Consider the following 18,447-nt stretch of genomic DNA (forward strand, 5'->3'; position numbering starts at 1 on the left):
TTCAAATTTACCCCAGGCCCATGGCAAAAACAAAGATTGCTTTACACAGCTAAAGCTGAGGGTGGCAATTCAAACATATTTTATTGGGGTTTTCTGAAAGGAGAAAAGTGGAGAACTAAAGAGCTCCAGAGTCCTTTACCATACAAGTGTTTCAGAAGTAGGACAAATGCTTGCAATCCCAAGTGCACAAGCCTCTCTGGAGAGTTGATCTGCAATTTGAGGTGCTGCCTGTTCAGTACTGCTCCAGAAGACAAACTGGGAAAGAAACAAAATTTGTTTTCTGAAGCAGGAACTTGACCTACCTTAGCTAAATCCAGGTCTGCTTGTTTCCTATGCCGCCAGAAAGTAACCGATGACCGGGAGTGCAGTCGAGTCACTGGCTCTCCATGTACTAGGAGTTTTATGAACACACTCAGGACAATAACACCGTTCACAAGCCACAGGATCAGAGTGGGCATCATCCAGCCAAACCAGCCACCAGAGCCTACAGGGAAAGATGCCAGAAGAGATATGAAGGGGGGCCAGAGGGGAGATAGATGAGGTAACATCTTAAAATAACAAGACTGGGATGAATTTTAATTATGTAAAAAAGCTGTGCATATAAGGAGGTGGGGGCTCAGGCAATTTGGCTCTGAGTCCCAAATAAACTGCACTGCTAAAGTTGGGATCACAGATTTGTGTGTGTGTTACATATATATAATATGTTCAAAAAATGCAACACAATCTGTATTGGCTCTACAAATGCTGAATTTTACTCAAATAGATAAAAATTATTTCACAGTGTAGCTAGACTATATGATTCTTGTAAGAATCCCATTTAATAACTCCCATGTCCTGCAGAAGTGCTATGAGGATGGGGTTTTAAAATGACCTAGTAAAACTCAGAACAGATGAAGGCTGCAACCCTATACAAGTTTTCTTAGGAGCGAGTTTCCCTGAACACAATGCAGCTTACTTCCCAGTAAACATGCAAAGGAGTGCCCTGCACAATTCTTTAGAGAATATCCTAACAAGGGTCAAATCATTACTTTAATATACAGTGCAGGGGTTTCTCAGTATCCAACCAATGGAGTGGCCAGTGTTGATATATGAATGTATGGTGTAAATGTTTTGATGTAAGCAACCTCGAGTATGGTTTAACTATGGAAAGGGGGCATACAAATAAATAACATCCTTTAATTAAAAAAAAAAAATTAAAGCAAATAAATAGCACCCCTTTTCCCCAGTGTCACTACTACGGTCTGTGTTCAGCTACTGTATATGTGATCCTTAAAGAACTCCAAACACCAAACAAGCAGCATGGAGAAGTATACTGAAAGACTGGATTTCTGACAGTACCTGAGTTTATTGACAGAATACTCCTCCCTGAGCCATGATGTACAGAACCATCAGAGTCAGCTGTCCTTTGGCCCTCTAGGAGGGATGTTAGAGGGTTGAAGGAGAGACAGAGGAACGTAAGAGCACAAAGCAGCATCCGTGAGCGGTCAACCATTCCAAGAGCAGCAGCTGGAGAGTCAGGTTCATCTTTAACCTAGACCACAGTGGTAGAGGATGATTTGTTAGAGAGCAAGAGAACTGTGAAACAGTGAAGATAATTAATTGTTCCCGGCCTACTGAGAATGTATAATAATTGACTGATGTTCACAATTTATCACAGCATTTCAAACATGGCTATAAGAACAATCTCCGCTATCATGCCTCAACATGTTTCTGAGTGTGCTGAATCAGGAGAGCTAGTGTTATTGTTGCAGCCAATCAATTTATATCTATATATTGTGCACAACATTTCTTCTTCCTATTCTCACTCCTGTTAAGAGGCAAGAGACGAAGGGGAGACAGCAGAGTTACGTCAACCTTTTTATTAAAAGACCTGTGGGACGAAATATTGTATTATTAGGCTTTGGGTACAGGACTTCACACAATGACAGCCTAAACTAGCCAGGGATGATAATGTCATGGAACTGATTAACCTTTGTATTCCGAGTCACATCTTCCTCTAGAACCATAGTTCATTACAGCCTTTAATGCCAAACACAAGATCTCCAGCTCAACCAGCACACATCACCCATGCCTACAAGTAGCATGCAACCCTGATGCACGCTTCCCTCTGTAGAATGTTTTAGGGTGTTGACTACCTTTGCATCATCCAGCAGTGGGCTTCCTGGTTCTGAATCAATAGAATAAGGGGAAAAGCCTGCTTGTGACCCTGTGTCAGAGGCTGGAGGAGACATCAACAGAGCATTTTGGTTGAAGTCATCCATCTTCAGATCCACATCATTGTCCACCAAACTGCTTAGGTCAAACCCCTTCAACAGCTCTGAAAAGACCAGAGATTGCAAAGATTAACTACTCACATTCACAATTCAGTTTTCTTTCACCTTCATGCTTTCCCTAGCTTAACCTGCCCACACAAAACTGGGCAACCAATAATATACGTCATCAAACGTATATCAAAGTAGGAGGTCAAAGGCACTTAAAGAGCCACCCAACACTTACTGTTTTTCTGATTAGCAAGCTTCAGGACCATGTTCTCTTGACGCAGCTTATGGTTAACCTGCTGTAGGTACTTAATGTAGTCAATGGCCTTTCTCAGTACACCTGATTTGTGCATCTGCAAATAATGTGCATACATTAAAGAGAATGAACAATAATTTTTAGCAATAATGCCACCAAATGCTCTTTCAGCACAAGCTTCTACACTAAAGCTGTAATGATTTTCCTAATCACAGGGAAGAATACGAAATGGATTCAAATCAAATACATTTAGCATCTATCATGGGAGACCAAAACTCCGTATTGACTGAGCAAAGACTCATAATCTCAGTAAGAAGCAGAGAATCTAGGCGTATTAATACCACAAGATATCTTTTTATCTTTTTTATTTACGTCTCGCCATGTTTAGTGCATATATAATTATGTATTTTTCTAACTTTCAAATAAAAAAAATAAAAAAGGAGCAGAGAATATGACTTGCAAGCATATTGTCAACTGGGTTTGAAATCACAGCAGTCTTTTTGCTTTCAGCCACAAAGCAACTCATACCTTTGCATCTGTTCCCATGACTAGGTCCTTCAATTCTATGATCTTGTCATTTATAGATGATCGGTACCGCTTCTCAATTATATTATGGGTTGTCCGCCTCTCTCCTTCCTTTGGTGGTTCTGGTTGCTTGGCACCACCAGGCACCTGCTTGATGGGCATCTTCTCCTGCCCTCCCATCACCATGGGCATTGTGGTCAAGATGGTACCATTGCCACCAACTAAAGTCTTTTAAAAAGACAACAGTGACCCGGTTAAAGATTAATTTGTTCGGTGGGTTGGGAGCTAGGGCCTCTGTGTTATGGTGGTTCTGCTCCTACTTGCCGTTGCTACGTGAGATCAACTCTGGGGGACTCCTGCTTGGCCCCTTGGCATTTGGTCCATTCTGTCCCTCATGCTGTTCACTATCTATAGGAAGCCCCAGGGAGCGTCATCCAGGGATTTGGGACATAGTGCTGTCAGTATGCTGACAAGAGTCAGTTCATACCTCTCCATCCATCTGAATCAAAAGAGGTTGTGCAGATGTTGGATAGATGCTTGAAGGTACTACGAGTGTTTCCCAAGTCCAGGAAATAGAGAGGCATGTTCTGGATGGGACTGCACTCTCTCCCGAAGGAATTGATATGCAGCTTAGGGGTTCTCCTCAATTTGAAGCTGCCACTAGAGATACAGGTGATCTGAGTGTGCTCTCAGTGGTGAGGGTAGCCTATGCCCAATTCCAGCCTGTTTTCCAGCAGCAGCCATTACTGGGCCAGGATAGCCTAAGCGCAAGTATCCATGCTCTAATAACTTCATGACCTGATTACAGCAAAGAACTCCACATGGAGTTACTCTTGAAGAAGCTGCAGCTGGTGCAGGCTGTAGATGCTCACTTGTTAAATGGTCCCTTTTGCCTCTCCCACTTAATAGATTCTTAAAACACTATACTGGCTGGCAAGAGGGAGAAGGTGCATATTTGGGAAGGGAAGGCAAGATGCCCTACAGTACCTGCAAGGCTGTTGTCTGAATAGGTGTGGTCAGTGCTGTGAGGGCTGGATTCTGAACAGCAGTCATAACAGGGCTGCCATCAGCTTTCAATGTTGTTAAGACAAGAGAATCAGTCTTGATTATTTGTGGCTGGACAAGGACCTAGAAGGAGAAGAGGCAGATAAACGGTTTGGCACAACACAAACCTCAATACTGCAAACACTGCACAAGTGGGCAACCTTTTTTATAACAGATTTCTGTGGGACTGCATGGAGTTCCAGTATGCAAGTTTCAAAAAATATCTAACAACTGCTTCAATGTATGTTCACCCCATGCTCCTTCCTGCAAATGCCAAAGGCCAATAAGAACTTGCCAATGAGCCAACCTGTTGGGTGTATGGAAGACCCTGAATATAGTAAGAACTGTGCTGTCAGTATGGAGTCTGACTGCCATTGAAGACAATTTGATCCTTCTGTACGAAGAACAAGTTCTAACCCTTGTAGTTATGAAGGCAGTTCTAAAACGTGTTGTATCCAACTACTAAAAGCTTTCAGCAGTGAAACAAGGAATACTCTATTGTCTCTGATTATTTTCCCTTCCATTTAACAATACTACAGCTGGCACATTACTAAATATTAAACCCCAATATGCTATAGATACAGCTCTACATCTAGTAGTTTGGAAAAGTTGGCTATCCCTCCCCCCCACAAAAAACCCTCTCCAAAGTCTCTATTAACCTTCTTCCGATATTGGACCACTGCTGCCCATTTTTATATGGCTAAGCTATCCTACAATTCAGTCCATCAGTGATCTAAGCCTAAGGAACTTCACTGCTGAGGATACTTTGGTCTCCAAGCAGTGAAGCCACTTCCTGACTTTGAACAGAAAGGAAACCACCTGCATAAATATACATGCCTCGGAAGTGCAGAAAACGAAACCTTCTCGCATAATATTACAACATAAAACTACTCACTGGAACCTGCTGGACTTGAGGGGCAGCTACTGCCTGGACTGTGGCCGGGGTCAGTGTTTGGATGGTGCCGTTGGCTGTTTGTGTCAATACCCTCTGAGCTTGCATCGTTTGCACTTGCTGCTGGATAGTGATTGGTTGAACTTGGGAGGAAGTCACCAGGCTCTGAACCTGGGGTTGCAGCACTAAAAGGAAAACAAGAGCAATCTGAGAAACTGCCTGAATGAGCTGATGCTGACGGAAGACTACAGCTTTCATTATGATGCTAAGCTGCAATCCATGACCTCTCAGGAATGGCCAGTGTTCAGTCAGCTATTGGGGGGGGGGGTTTCTCCTGGTTCCTCTTCCTAGCAGCATTAGACCCAGCAAAGCAATCTATGAAGAATTTAAAAACCAGCAGCAAATATTGAAGTCAGGAAAACAGATAAAGAAAGATTGTCTAGCTCTAGTCACATTTATCTGGACCAGCTCCCTTTAAAAAAACCCAAAAAACCAGCAAGTCCACATGGCTCAGAGGAGCTTCCCATATTCCTAGCATGTGTTTCCTAGTTGTTGTTTTTTCTAAGGGTAGTTTCAGAGAATGTCTCTTGTACAAGCCTTCCCATGTATTGGGGAGATCAGACATACCCCTACTAAGAGCACAGGCATTGCCTCAAATAAGGCTGGGTGGCACAAGAGTCAGAGCATTTTTGAGGGTGTTGGTCTTCAAGAAGTTAGTTAAGATGATTCTGTTACAGTGACTAGACAGAAGTCTTACTGAAGTTTTTCTCACTGAAGATTTCTACAGCTGCTAGGAGTTTAAGTTTTTCTATTCTAGTTTGTGATGTTTTAAACATACAGTATAAACTTAGATCAAGACATGCCCTTCTGTGGCTACTGCTAAGAAAGGGGAGGAAGGGAGAGTCAATATTTGCCAGTTCCCCTCCCCCCCCCCGTACCCCTCAGTACAACATCCTCTGCTGTACCAGGAGTCTCCCAACCCTCCAGAGAATATTTCCATGGGACTCAAGGGTCTGCAAGGGAAAGGAGGAACTGGCAAAAATTACCACAGAGCATCCCTCAAGCTGAGTTCTACATATGTAAAGTCTGAACCCAATACATCATAAAAGAAGGTTAGAAAACAGTAGATTCTATACAATCAGAAGAAATGAAGATTTGGATACTGGAGAGACAGCCAAGAATGAGAAACTGTCATGCTCTTAGAGAAGAGTACAGGAACCATTCATAAGCCTTCTTCAGTTGTCAAAAATCTAGGAAAGTAAACAGTGGGGACAAGAGCCCTACTTCCCCCTTGACCCTCTCATTGTTTGACAACCTCCAACTCACAAGTGACTATAAAAGGCACAGAGGCCTTTTATACTCATGGAGCCCCCCCCCCCTTTATTTTAGAGCCCTGAAATTTGAGTGGGGCCCTGATGGTGGAGCTAGCCCACTTGCCCCTACTGCCTCCCCCATATGTTAGCTTTCTTTATTTCCAACACCTGGGGAGAGTTAAGAGTGATAAAGGAGCATGACGTATTGTGTAATTGTACGTAACTTTGCAGTGATACCATTCACAGAGTTCCTTTTGAGTGCTACCTATGCTTTACTGCACAATATTTAAGGCCACTCCCCAACTCCTGGTCTTGGTCTCCAATGCCCTTCTTCACCCCAAATGCCAAGCTTCTCTAATTTGCCTGTGAGATCCTAGAAAACGTGCACCTATTTAGAAACATTTCAAACATTAATAGAAACTTCTCACAGATATGAAATCAGGAATGGTGGCTGTAAATGCTCCTCTGATACCTTTTGCTCTGCTGGAAGATTAGGGCAAGACATTTAAGACAACGTAGGACTACTTGTTACTACAAAGACTTTGCAAGTTACCTTGAAAACTTGTGGCTGCGTTTTGGTATATTACAGGCTGCTGAATGAACCGGGTCTGGGGAGCAGAGCTGAAAGCTGGAGTAATCATCACAGTCTGCTGCTGGAGCTGAGGCTGAACCTGGGGACGAGGCTGAAGAGCAGGTGCCGTCCGCTGTGGAACAGGTGTTGCGGCGGTTGTCTGAGACACCTTCACTTGCACAGTCTGAAGCTGGGGAGAAGCTGCGCCAGGAGAGAAGGTCTGTAGCTGCCCCTGGCTGTAGGGCCTCTGTGACGAGGGATCTGAGGTTCCACCACCATTACATACGCTGTTGCTCTGGAAGGAGCCACACAACTGTTCAGAAAACAGATCTGGAAATTCTCCAGCTTGGTTGCTGACGAACTGGAGCATCTCTATAAAAAAATAAATTAAAAAGAAAGGAAAACAGTGAAATGATATGCTGGACCATTGATACTATGGAGACTGATGAAAGCATCACCAGATGTAATCCCAGGAACAAAATATATACTGTGCACATTTGTTTGTTTGATATGTGAACAAATTCCCTCCTGAATAAATCAGGTCCTTGGCTTGGGGATACTTTTACATCGAGTCTTATAGTCGGACACCCAAATGATGCCTGTGGCCCAAAGCATATTTTGTTAGCTTTGGTTGTCGGCCAGCATCAGCTGTTCCTGACCAAACCAAACCTTCCCATAATGCTTTGGTCACATTCCCATTATTACTGCAATGAGCTATATGTTTGGCTGTATTAACATGGCTGTCTGGTTGTTAACCTGGGCTTGAAAATTTGATCATATTCAATCCAGTGCTTAAAAGCAGATGCCAAAACTACAAGTGACATCAGCAGAAGTGGCCAGATAAGGAGGCCCTACCCTGCATGAGACTGGTAAAAAACCAATTTCCTCCAAGATAGCCCAGAGATTTAGAAGCAGAGTAACAGCTGGAACATCTGAAAGCAAAACCTTAGGACATCTTTGCTCTTCCATTGTAACTCTTTGTATTTTAAATATATAGCTTTAAGCTTTAGTTAGCAGGCAGAGCATAAATATGCCAAATAACCAAGACCTCCACCAGCTACCATTCAAACCCAATGCAAAGTGCTTATTTTAAACTTTATAGCCTCAAGCAGTCTGAGGTCACAGTACTTGAAGCTCCTATAACATGGGTAGGCAAACTAAGGCCCGAGGGCCAGATCCGGCCCAATCGCCTTATAAATCTGGCCTGTGGATTGTCTGGGAATCAGCGTGTTTTTATGTGTCCTTTTATTTAAAATGCATCTCTGGGTTATTTGTGGGGCCTGCCTGGTGTTTTTACATGAGTATAATGTGTGCTTTTATTTAAAATGCATCTCTGGATTATTTGTGGGGCATAGGAATTCGTTCTTTTTTTCCCCTTCAAAATATTGTCCGGCCCCCCACAAGGTCTGAGGGACAGTGGACCGGCCCCCTGCTAAAAAGTTTGCTGACCCCTGTCCTATATGAACAGAGGCCCCACTTCAGGATTCCCCCTAAATAAGTGGCATGCCTAGTTACTTGAAACAAAGCCTTGTCTGCTGTGACATACCCATACTTTGAAACTCTTCAATCACTCCAACCTAATGCTTTTTACATTTACATTTTTGCCTTTTACTTTCAGTCAAGCATTTGCCACCCAGTGATTAAGATTTGAAATATATTGGGTTGTGTCCAGCTACATTTTACTCAGAGTCGACCCACTTAAACTGATGGACTGAACTCAGCCATTGATGCTAATTTCCATGAGTCTACTCTGAGTAGGACTAGTACTGTATGCAACCCATAATGTTATTTGTTCTTGATGCCTGGGTGGCATTTCTTGTTTTTGCTGCTATTTGAATTCTTCAGTTGTTTGCATTCTATGTGTGCTGCTTTTATAATGTTGTTTGTTTTGTTATCTTGTATGCTGCCTTGAGAACCTGACAGGGTCAATAAATATAAATATTTTAAAGACAAATATTTGGTCAACATGCCAGAGCCCATATAACAGTGGTATTTTAGCCTCAATAAAGCATAAGCCAGAGATATATTAAGTAATGATCTTAAGCATATATATTTGGAAATAAGCCTCACGGAACTAAGGACTAAACTACATGCTCCACAGGACATCAGTATTTTCTTTTTTAATGAAATGCAGTCATGGTGGGGGGAGCACTGCTAAAATTTGATCACAGCAGTTGAACCCTTTCCCCCTCCCACCCCACCTTCTGCTATAAAACACACACACATCCGGTATTATTTGCTTCACGGTGGGAAGAAAAATGTGGTTAACTGTATTCTTTTCCTTCAATGGGCAGAACGGCAGCTTGCGGGGCAGGAGGGGGGAGGTGTTTATTGGGACAACAGCACTAGGGGTGGGCTCAATATCTGCTCTCCCCAGGAGGGCTGATCAACTGAGATTTCAATACAAAATAAGAATGTTGGACAACCCTGTGTAGCATGTGTAACATAACGGGAAAGCTAGGAGAGGGCTGTTTATGCCCTTCCTTGTGCAACTGCTGCACAACAGCCTTGTAAGGTAGGCCAGTTGCATCTTAACTATCCAGTAATCACTGCTGCCACCACTCCCACTTGTCACAGCCCCCAGATGGGACAGAATTCTGGGGTGCTCAAGGAAATATCCAAGACTCTAAGACAATGTGCCCTGTGCCTCCCAGCAATATCTCTTCTGGACAGTGGGGCTAGTATCAAACTGATTCTCCCAGCCTTAGATTTGGCATAGGCTGCTCTTTTCCCCATGAAACCAACTCTTTCACCCTAGCAGCATATGAACTACAGCCAGGCAAGATTACCCAAACCTGAAGATCGGCAAACACACACTTCAGACCCCAACAGCCAAATTTGATTTTAATTAAGAGTAGAAGGGAGAGAACTTACTTACAAACCAACATACCATAGGTGGTTAGTTGCAGCATTTTCTGATGATGAATGATGGACCCGAAGGGAAGGGAAGGGAAGGGACAAAGGAACAATTTCCCCAGGCCCTTTTACAGGGGTTTTCCCACCCATGTGTGTCTGAATGACACTTGGCTCTTTTCAAAGAATGTCACTTTTGGCAGATAACTAGTGTGGCACTTGGATACAGCTGGAGAGATACAGGCACCCACTAGGGGCAGGCAAAGATGGTTACACTGGTACCTCTGGATGCAAACGGGATCCGTTCCAAAGCCCCGTTCGCATCCTGAGTAGAACGTGACACATGACTGTGCATCTGCGCATGCACGGATCGCGTTTCGCCGCTTCCGCGCATGCACGCGACGTTGTTTTGAGCGTCTGCGCATGCGCGAGCGGTGAAACCCGGAAGTAACACGTTCTGTTACTTCCGGGTCGCCGTAGAGCGTAACCTGAAAACGCTCAACCTGAAGCATACTTAACCCAAGGTATGACTATATTGCTTGGAGGAAATGGCCACTGGGATTGCCCACTCTTAGTGCCAGACAGAACCTTTCCTAGGCTTCTGGATTCGGAACTGGGTTAGAGCATGTGCTTGCCTTGCTCAGGCTTAATGGATGATAGGAAAGCAATGTTTTTCTGCACGGCATGCAGTTTGATCCTGAACAACAGCACCAAGTAAACAAGCACAGGATCAGGATGCGAAGGTTCCACGGGAGGAGTCTGCTTCAGCGTCTCCTTGCATCACTATCATTTATAACCAGTTCTACCATTCATATCAGCAATGTGGATTAGCTAAATAAATTGGCTAAGGAAACAAAAATCAGCAATCTGGATAGAAACTCTGTAAGCACGTTCGGTTAGCAGCTGCAAAGTGGTGGCATTAAAACATTAAGAATGGAAGCAGTAATAAAGCTGCAACTTTGCCAACGGCTACATGTACTTACTGGGACGCGGGTGGCGCTGTGGGTTAAAGCCTCAGTGCCTAGGGCTTGCCGATCGAAAGGTCGGCGGTTCGAATCCCCGCGGCGGGGTGCACTCCCGCTGTTCGGTCCCAGCGCCTGCCAACCTAGCAGTTCGAAAGCACCCCTGGGTGCAAGTAGATAAATAGGGACCGCTTACTAGCGGGAAGGTAAACGGCGTTTCCGTGTGCGGCTCTGGCTCGCCAGAGCAGCGATGTCACGCTGGCCACGTGACCCGGAAGTGTCTCCGGACAGCGCTGGCCCCCGGCCTCTTTGAGTGAGATGGGCGCACAACCCTAGAGTCTGTCAAGACTGGCCCGTACGGGCAGGGGTACCTTTACCTTTACCTTTACATGTACTTACTACATTCCCTCCTACAGATTTAACAAGTGCCCAGAACATGTACACATGGCCCAATGACACACAATGTATGTGCAACCTTTCAGACATTACTAGTGCAAGTTTAGAGCAAGGCACATTCAAAGTATGCGGGTAATTTCATTCTAAGATTTAAGAGAGGAAGCCATGGTTCACTTCATTAACAGCAGAGAGTTCTGTTTATTGGGTGAACCCGTTACTATGTTTGTTTGTTTTTAGAACCATAGAGCTATAGAGTTGGAAGGGACCCTGAAAGCCATCTAGTCCAACCCCCTGCAATGCGGGAATTTCAACAAGCAATGCCCCATCCAATTTGAAACCTTACTGGACCCTGCTTAGCTTTGCAAATGTGCTAAGTTTTATTGCTGCAGCAATAGGACAATTTGGGTGACAGTTTAGGTGACCCCAATAAAGGATATTGTCATGCTGTCACTTTTAGATTGCTTCTAAAGGACCAGCATAGCCACCTGCATTCATTCACTAAGTAGTAAACTGTGACTTTGTGCTGGAGCGTCCTTCTGCCAAGCTCCATATACCAATTGTGTTTCATAGTCAATTGAATCAGCTGAAGTGGAAGTTGCCATTACAATACAAGTCATCGGTGGATACATTTGTCTTGGCTGACAAGTGTTGCTTTCAAGGAAAGCTGTAGCCAGGATAACATTACAGTTGCTGTTATGTTATTGAAGTAGCTGAGAACAGGTCCTTAGAACAGAACAGAGTCAGACAACGTGTGCAATTTATGAGCAGGCTGCTGTTCTTCCAGCACATACAGGCATGTCAGCCAAAGTGTACCCACACCACATCTTGGCAACCACATACTGTTAAAGAGGGCACCATTCTTAACATGCGCAAAGATCTCTTCCCAGATAGGGAGCAGGTCAGCCTGCCAAAAATTGTGGATCGAATGTCCCTAATTGTACAGAGATCACAAAACTAGACAAAGCTACCTGCCAATTTCCCAAGTAGGAAGCTTAGAAAGCAGATCTTGTAACTGCAGAAGTCACTAAGTAATCAAACCCAGAAGCCTGTGGAAGCAACTAAGAACAACCATTCAGAGTACAAATAAGCAGTTCTGTTCATGCTACAACCTCTTTTGTTTCCTCTTTATTCTCCGCCAAGTTAGTAGCAAATGAGCCACTCCCAGGATCAGGGCTATTGTGGGTAGTCTAATTGATCAGCGCTGGGAAACAGGACTTGATACATATGGAAACCTGTTAGGCAAGGAATATTGGTCAGACTTACAAAGAAGCAAGGGAAGACTATTCACCTGACAGAGTTCAGCTGAGAGGTGAAGGAATAAAAGGAAAGGAAAGGAAAGGGAGCCAAGACCACATATACCCACCCACATGCTTTAGTGATTCTTTTGGAGAACAAAAAGGGTGCAAGTTTAGGAAAGTGAAGATATGAACCCTCATTTATAATCTATGGTGCAATCAGGAATGCAATTCCAGCAGAGAGAAAGTAGCAATGGGTTGAAACTCTCCCAAAATAAGTTATCACTAGAAGAGATCAACAAAAAGTTTGTGTCTTCCCTGACAGCTTCCCATGCTTCTTACGGAAATCCATCTGACTATGTAACCCAGACATAGGCAAACTCAGCCCTCCAAATGTTTTGGGACTACAACTCCCATCATCCCTAGCTAACAGGACCAGTGGTCAGGGATGATGGAAATTGTAGTCTCAAAACATCTGGAGGGCTGAGTTTGCCTATGCCTGATGCAACCAATCTCCATTAAGAAAAACCTCTACAACAACCTTCATTAGCCTCCAGATATTTTGGACAGCAATTCTCATCACCCCCAGTCAGCACAGCCACTGTCTCTGCCAGTCTATCATATATAATTGACAATGTTGTTCAAATAACGCCACAGATTTTCTGGTCCAACCAATTTTTCAAACTTCAGCAAGAGCAAATATAGTATAATGATCTCAGAGCTACTAAGCTACCTTGCTGAGGGATGTAACTAGCCCAGGCAGGGAAGCCCTATAGAGGCAGGTGCCTAAGGGAGCCCATATGACAGGTTACAATTTCTACCACACAGCCCTTGGGCCACAATTAAGCCCTAATTGTTGCTATTCTCTCTATCCCCAAGCTATTTTCTTTTGACTACATGAGGCAGACATGATGATATCAGCCTATGATCCCTTTATTTGTCAGAACTATTCTGCAAAGTGCAAATGGGAACTCATCAACCAACTTTAGAAATATCCAGTAACTGGCATTTATAACAAGTAGAAGATAAAGGTAAAAAAGGTAAGGTAAAGGACCCGTGGATGGTTAAGTCCAGTCAAAGGTGACTTTGGGGTACAGCTCTCATATCGCTTTTCCGGCCAAGGGAGCCGGTGTTTGTCCACAAACAGCTTTCCGGGTCATGTGGCCAGCATGACTAAACCACTTCTGGCACAACAGGGCACCGTGACAGGAGCCAGAATGCACGGAAATGGCATTTACCTTCCTGCTGCAACAGTACCTATTTATCTACTTGCACTGGTGTGCTTTTGAACTGCTAGGTTGGCAGGAGCTTGGACAGAGCAACGGGAGCTCACCCTGTCATGTGGATTCAAACCACTGCTTTTTCAATCAGCGAGCCCAAGAAGCTCAGTGGTTTAGACCACTGTGCCACCCGCATCCCTTGAATAGCAAGTAGAATACAAATCTGAAAAGTTACCCCATTGAAGTTGGTAATATAAATGGCTAACATTTCAACCCTACCCTAGAACTCCTACTCTTGATATTGGACCTCCTGTGTAAAAAGAAAGCTGCAGGTATATTATTTTAAAATTACATACAATAATTATAACCTGGTATCTAAATGCTTAATTTGGCTTTTTCTATTGAGGGGGGAGAGAGACATGGGACCCCTGTTTTGGAATGTTATTTGGTTAGGGATTCAGAAAACACTTGGATTTTCTGCTGAAAATTGTCACCCCTTTGGTTGTCTTCCTCACATGCCTGAAAGAAGCCAAGTATGTAATGTTTTTCAGCAGTATGAGCCCCTGCTCTGGTCAATAGCCTATTTCCTATTGGGGTGCCATGACTGCTCCCCCCCCCACAATAAAATTGGCTAGGTGAAACACACTTATTTAAACATGTGCAGTTTGGCCCTGAGGCCCTTGGAAAATTAAACAATCACAACATTTTGCTACTGTATATATTTCAGGGGTCATGCATATGCTTAGCATAGAAAGACCCACATGAAATTACTGGCATGGAAAATATCTGTGCCTGTAACCTTAGGGAGCCATTGCCCTTCCTGATGGACAGAATGGGGCTACAAAATGATCTACTGGTCTGTTGAGATAGGAGACTTCCTCATATTTCATCACATCTCCTTCCCTTTTAGAAAGAAATCAACATACTCACAACCCCCTGCTATACTTCTTCCTGTTGTTCCTACTACTGTGAAACCACTATAACAACTGATAAACAGAGACTGGTGACACAGATAGGAAGCCAAAATATTTGCAACTGGAAAGACTTGTTTTAAACTAAGAGAGAGAGAAATCTTAACATACAACCATAGCCAAGAGATAGTCAAATGTATCCTGAATTTCAAACTATCCTATGTTTTTTAAAATTCAGGACATTGGGGTGGTTGCCATGTAATGCCAAACCAGGTGCTGCACATATTTGTCATAAGCTACCGCACTCACTCTCCCACTTCCTCTACACATGCTGCTTTACTGACTTCCTTTTGCTTTTGTGGAAATAATAGTTTTCCATCATATGCAAACCAGCAAGCTATGGTTTGCACAAGCCTTCCGAATTAAGATGTACATGCTTGAATTCTGGTTTGCAATCCTGATTTGAGAGGTTTGTGCAAGCCCTAGTTTGGATGAAAACAATTCATTAAAGCACAGCACACAAGAAAAGGGCAAGGAGAGACTATGCAATCAGTGGGCTCATAATATTACATCAAACCACGGTTTGGCATCTCTTGTGAACCAACCGTAAAAGAAAAATGGGGGGAAGAACAGACACGTTTAAACATTCATGTCTGGCTGTAAGGATTCATATTTTGAACACTGAAAATTGCAACCTACTCTGTCAAATTTATGATGTCAAGGTCCCCCCCCCCATTTATTTACATAGAAAAAACAGGCTTAAACTTAGGTATGAGAGAGATGGGTAGGTACTAGAGTTATTTCTTAAATGTGCTTGTTTGTATTACATTCTAACAGTATTTCAAGCAAAACTGTTTCACGGGATATACAGCTGATTTCTTAATTGAGCAGATAAGACCAATAGTGGGTCCAACAGTCAAGAAGGCTGTTTCTGCACATGCTGTGTAGAGGGAAGTGAGGTGCAGATGGGGCTCATCTACCTGGGAAGGTAGCCCATCTAGGAGAAGGAAAGCTCTGATCCTAAACCTCCACTGCCTTGTAGGATATTCTTTGGGAGACGAAAAGGCTAAGGAGTAAACACAAAGGGGAATCCCTAAGACAGTTGAATGGTGCCTTGTATGCCTCCTTCCAGCAAATCCTGCAGCCAAGCTGGTGCCAAATTTCTGGCTCTGCTTTCCTTTGAACCACGTCAGCGAGGCCGAGAGGGGGGTCGTTGTCTGGGCAGCTCAGGACCACCACCCCACCACCCACCCACCCACTGCCCAAGCTTGTGTTCCAGCAGGTCACTTTGGTAGGCTAACACAGCTGTAAATGCCAACAACAGCACTTCCCTGAGAAGCTGTGGACAGCAATTATCTCTTAAACATCTCTCTTCATTTCCAAGGGCTATACCAGAGTTGAAAACATCTCGGGCACAAGAAAGGACAAGGATCAATTATCAACATCTAGGAATTTACAAGAACAGAGGTTAGCACCTAAAAATGTGAAGTGGTATGCTAGGAATTTGAATTTTTTCTAGAACAGGTTTCTTCATACATCTCTCTTCTGAATCCTCTTGTTTTACCATGTCTTTCCTCAAAGGTTTCCCCAGAGGCTGACTGCTACTGTGTGGATAAGACAGCCCATGACTGCCTTGCAGAAGCAGGAACCAGATTGCTTACAGTTGTTGTTGGAACATGGCTGCACAAGAAGCATTATGTGCAAAGGGAGAGAGAAACTTGCCAGTAAGATAACAGGACTAAAGGGCAGTTCATACTTTATGGAGCAAATATGGTTTCTGCCAGTACACCAGAGTTACATAAGTGTGAAAGAAAAATATCCACATGCATCTTTAAACATCCACATTCACAGACGTGGCAATCCTGGCCCAATCAGAGTTCCCACATGGACATGTATAAGAGCATGTACACAGCTGCATATGTTCAACTGATTGTGTTTTTACACTTGTACATTGTGTATTTACACTTGTAAATTACACTTGTAAATACACAACAATGTTTGCCGTGTAAAGCCTTAAGCTACTCTCACACTACCTAAGCGAGGCAAAAGTAACAGTTATGGGTTGGTTGTAACAGAATACTATGGTACCAGACAATAATGAAAAATCTGCTTCTTCGGTCAAATTGTCTTGTACAACCAAAACCATCTCAATTTAAATACCTGAGACAAAGCTTTACAAGAAAAAAGTAATGAAACCAATTTGTCACCCTTGATGTTTAATAACCTATAATTTACAAATTCTTTCTTGATCTCAGCAGCTTGTAGAACACATTGTGCAATGTTAAGAGTAACGTCTGACGTTATCTGCTACTGAAAATACCAGGTTTCTATTTTCCACTTGCTATAAGAAATCTAGTTTTTTTTTCTTTAACACACTTCTTTTCAGATAGTTCTTTCAAGCACTCTGATTCTGAAGAGCTACACCTCAAGTCAAGCATTTTTTTTCCTGGCAAACAAAATATTTTCCCAATCTGTATAAACACATGAAGTTAGGAGTGCCAGAAATGTGCAAAGGTGAATCAAGTGGGTACATGTAATTTAAAACACTGAGCAATGTTTTCCAATAGTGAGGTACTATACAAAGTAACCTTACAAGAAATATGTTGAAAGGCTAATTATTTTGAGTCATGCTAAAAATAGAGAGGAAAAAGGAATCGTATTGACTTTTAAGAGGTGGGACAGGAAGGACTTTGCAGTAAGTTCCCCAACTTTTAAGACAGCTATTTTTAGTATGCATTAAATCGAGAACGTTGCTGGAAAAGCGTCAGGTATAAAAAGTAGAAACCTAGAAGGCAAATATATTGACAGTCAAATTCAAATGAGATGCCTGAATAAGGACCCTTAATCACAGGCCAAAGACATTTCCATCTGGTTCTCATTCCAGGAAGCTACATTCCAATCAACAGTCTTTATATTCAGGATGCTTCCACACACACAAAGTCCTTGCCAGTCAGAAGAGGTGGCAGAACCAGCATGAGAGACCACCTGAGGGCTATGCAGTCCATTTTCCAATTGCAGTGCTTCCTAAGGTGAAAGTTACCTACGGTACTTTCCTATAGGACACTGCCATACTGTCTCAAACCAGTATTCCAAATATCAGCAACTCTCCAAGGTCTCAGGCAAGGGGTTCTCCTAGCAATACTTTGGGGGAGTAAATAAATGACCTTCTGCATGCAAAGCATGTATTCTCCTCTGAACTGTGCCCCCTTCTTATGTAGTGCTTCCAACTGTGCACTACAACAGCAAAGCAAGAGAAGTGGAACCTAATATTTTGATAAGCCTGGAGCCAGCATTACTTAGAATAATGGTTACTATTCCTCAGTGTCATATTGCAATGAAGAAGAGTACAGTATCCTTTGCGGGTAAATATTTAGGATTTTTTTCACACATGCCAACACAGCTACTTCTACTTTTTGAAGCTCTTAAGCAGCTGTAAATAGTACAAATAGCAGAATACTTTCGATGGAGACATTCTGCAAATCTGTAGTGTCCAGTAGCTTTTAAATAACATCCCTTTATTTACATTTTAGGGAAGTACACTAGACTACTCAGCTGAAAAATACCTGCGGAACACTAGCTTCTCGCTATTGCAGACAGTAGGTTCTTGATTCATGGAAAACTATGGCCATTTGACTCAATAAATCTGTCTTGACACCAACTACCTACTCCACTATTACTCCCCTCTTTCTTGACAAGATACTTGAGCAGATGGTCATTCTTCTATCATTTTGCTGTGTCCTTGCCAGTTCAGTTTCTGACCTGGATATAGCACCCAGAGGGCATTAGGGTGCTGACAATCTTCTGACAACAAGAATTGTACTATCAGAACTTTCTGCAGCTTTCATAGTTGCTGAACATGCAGTAAATTCCCGTGAATCTGGCTACAGAATATTTTTTAATTTCTTCCTCTTCCATGAGGTAGATAATTAAGTTTTAATGGGTTTTTGTCAGGACCAGCCCCAATATATTTTGGCACCTGAGCAGGACCCCTTAATGATGTAGATTTTCCCT

The 18,447-nt window shown here is 43.1% G+C and overlaps 1 protein-coding gene across 1 annotated transcript in view; it reads right to left on the minus strand.

Moving 5' to 3' along the window:
• Positions 1-18,447, minus strand: part of SREBF2 (sterol regulatory element binding transcription factor 2) — a 34,943-nt gene that overhangs the window by 14,764 nt on the left and 1,732 nt on the right. The window contains exons 2-9 of the mRNA XM_083400384.1: positions 6,842-7,231; positions 4,979-5,160; positions 4,027-4,167; positions 3,043-3,267; positions 2,497-2,611; positions 2,136-2,317; positions 1,339-1,531; positions 303-484 (exon numbers count right to left, since the gene is read on the minus strand). Coding sequence (XP_083256510.1) covers positions 303-484; positions 1,339-1,531; positions 2,136-2,317; positions 2,497-2,611; positions 3,043-3,267; positions 4,027-4,167; positions 4,979-5,160; positions 6,842-7,231 — 1,610 coding nt within the window. The remainder of the gene's footprint in view (positions 1-302; positions 485-1,338; positions 1,532-2,135; positions 2,318-2,496; positions 2,612-3,042; positions 3,268-4,026; positions 4,168-4,978; positions 5,161-6,841; positions 7,232-18,447) is intronic.

Source organism: Podarcis tiliguerta (assembly GCF_965153285.1).
Source record: "Podarcis tiliguerta genome assembly, chromosome: 10".
Taxonomy (NCBI): domain Eukaryota; kingdom Metazoa; phylum Chordata; class Lepidosauria; order Squamata; family Lacertidae; genus Podarcis; species Podarcis tiliguerta.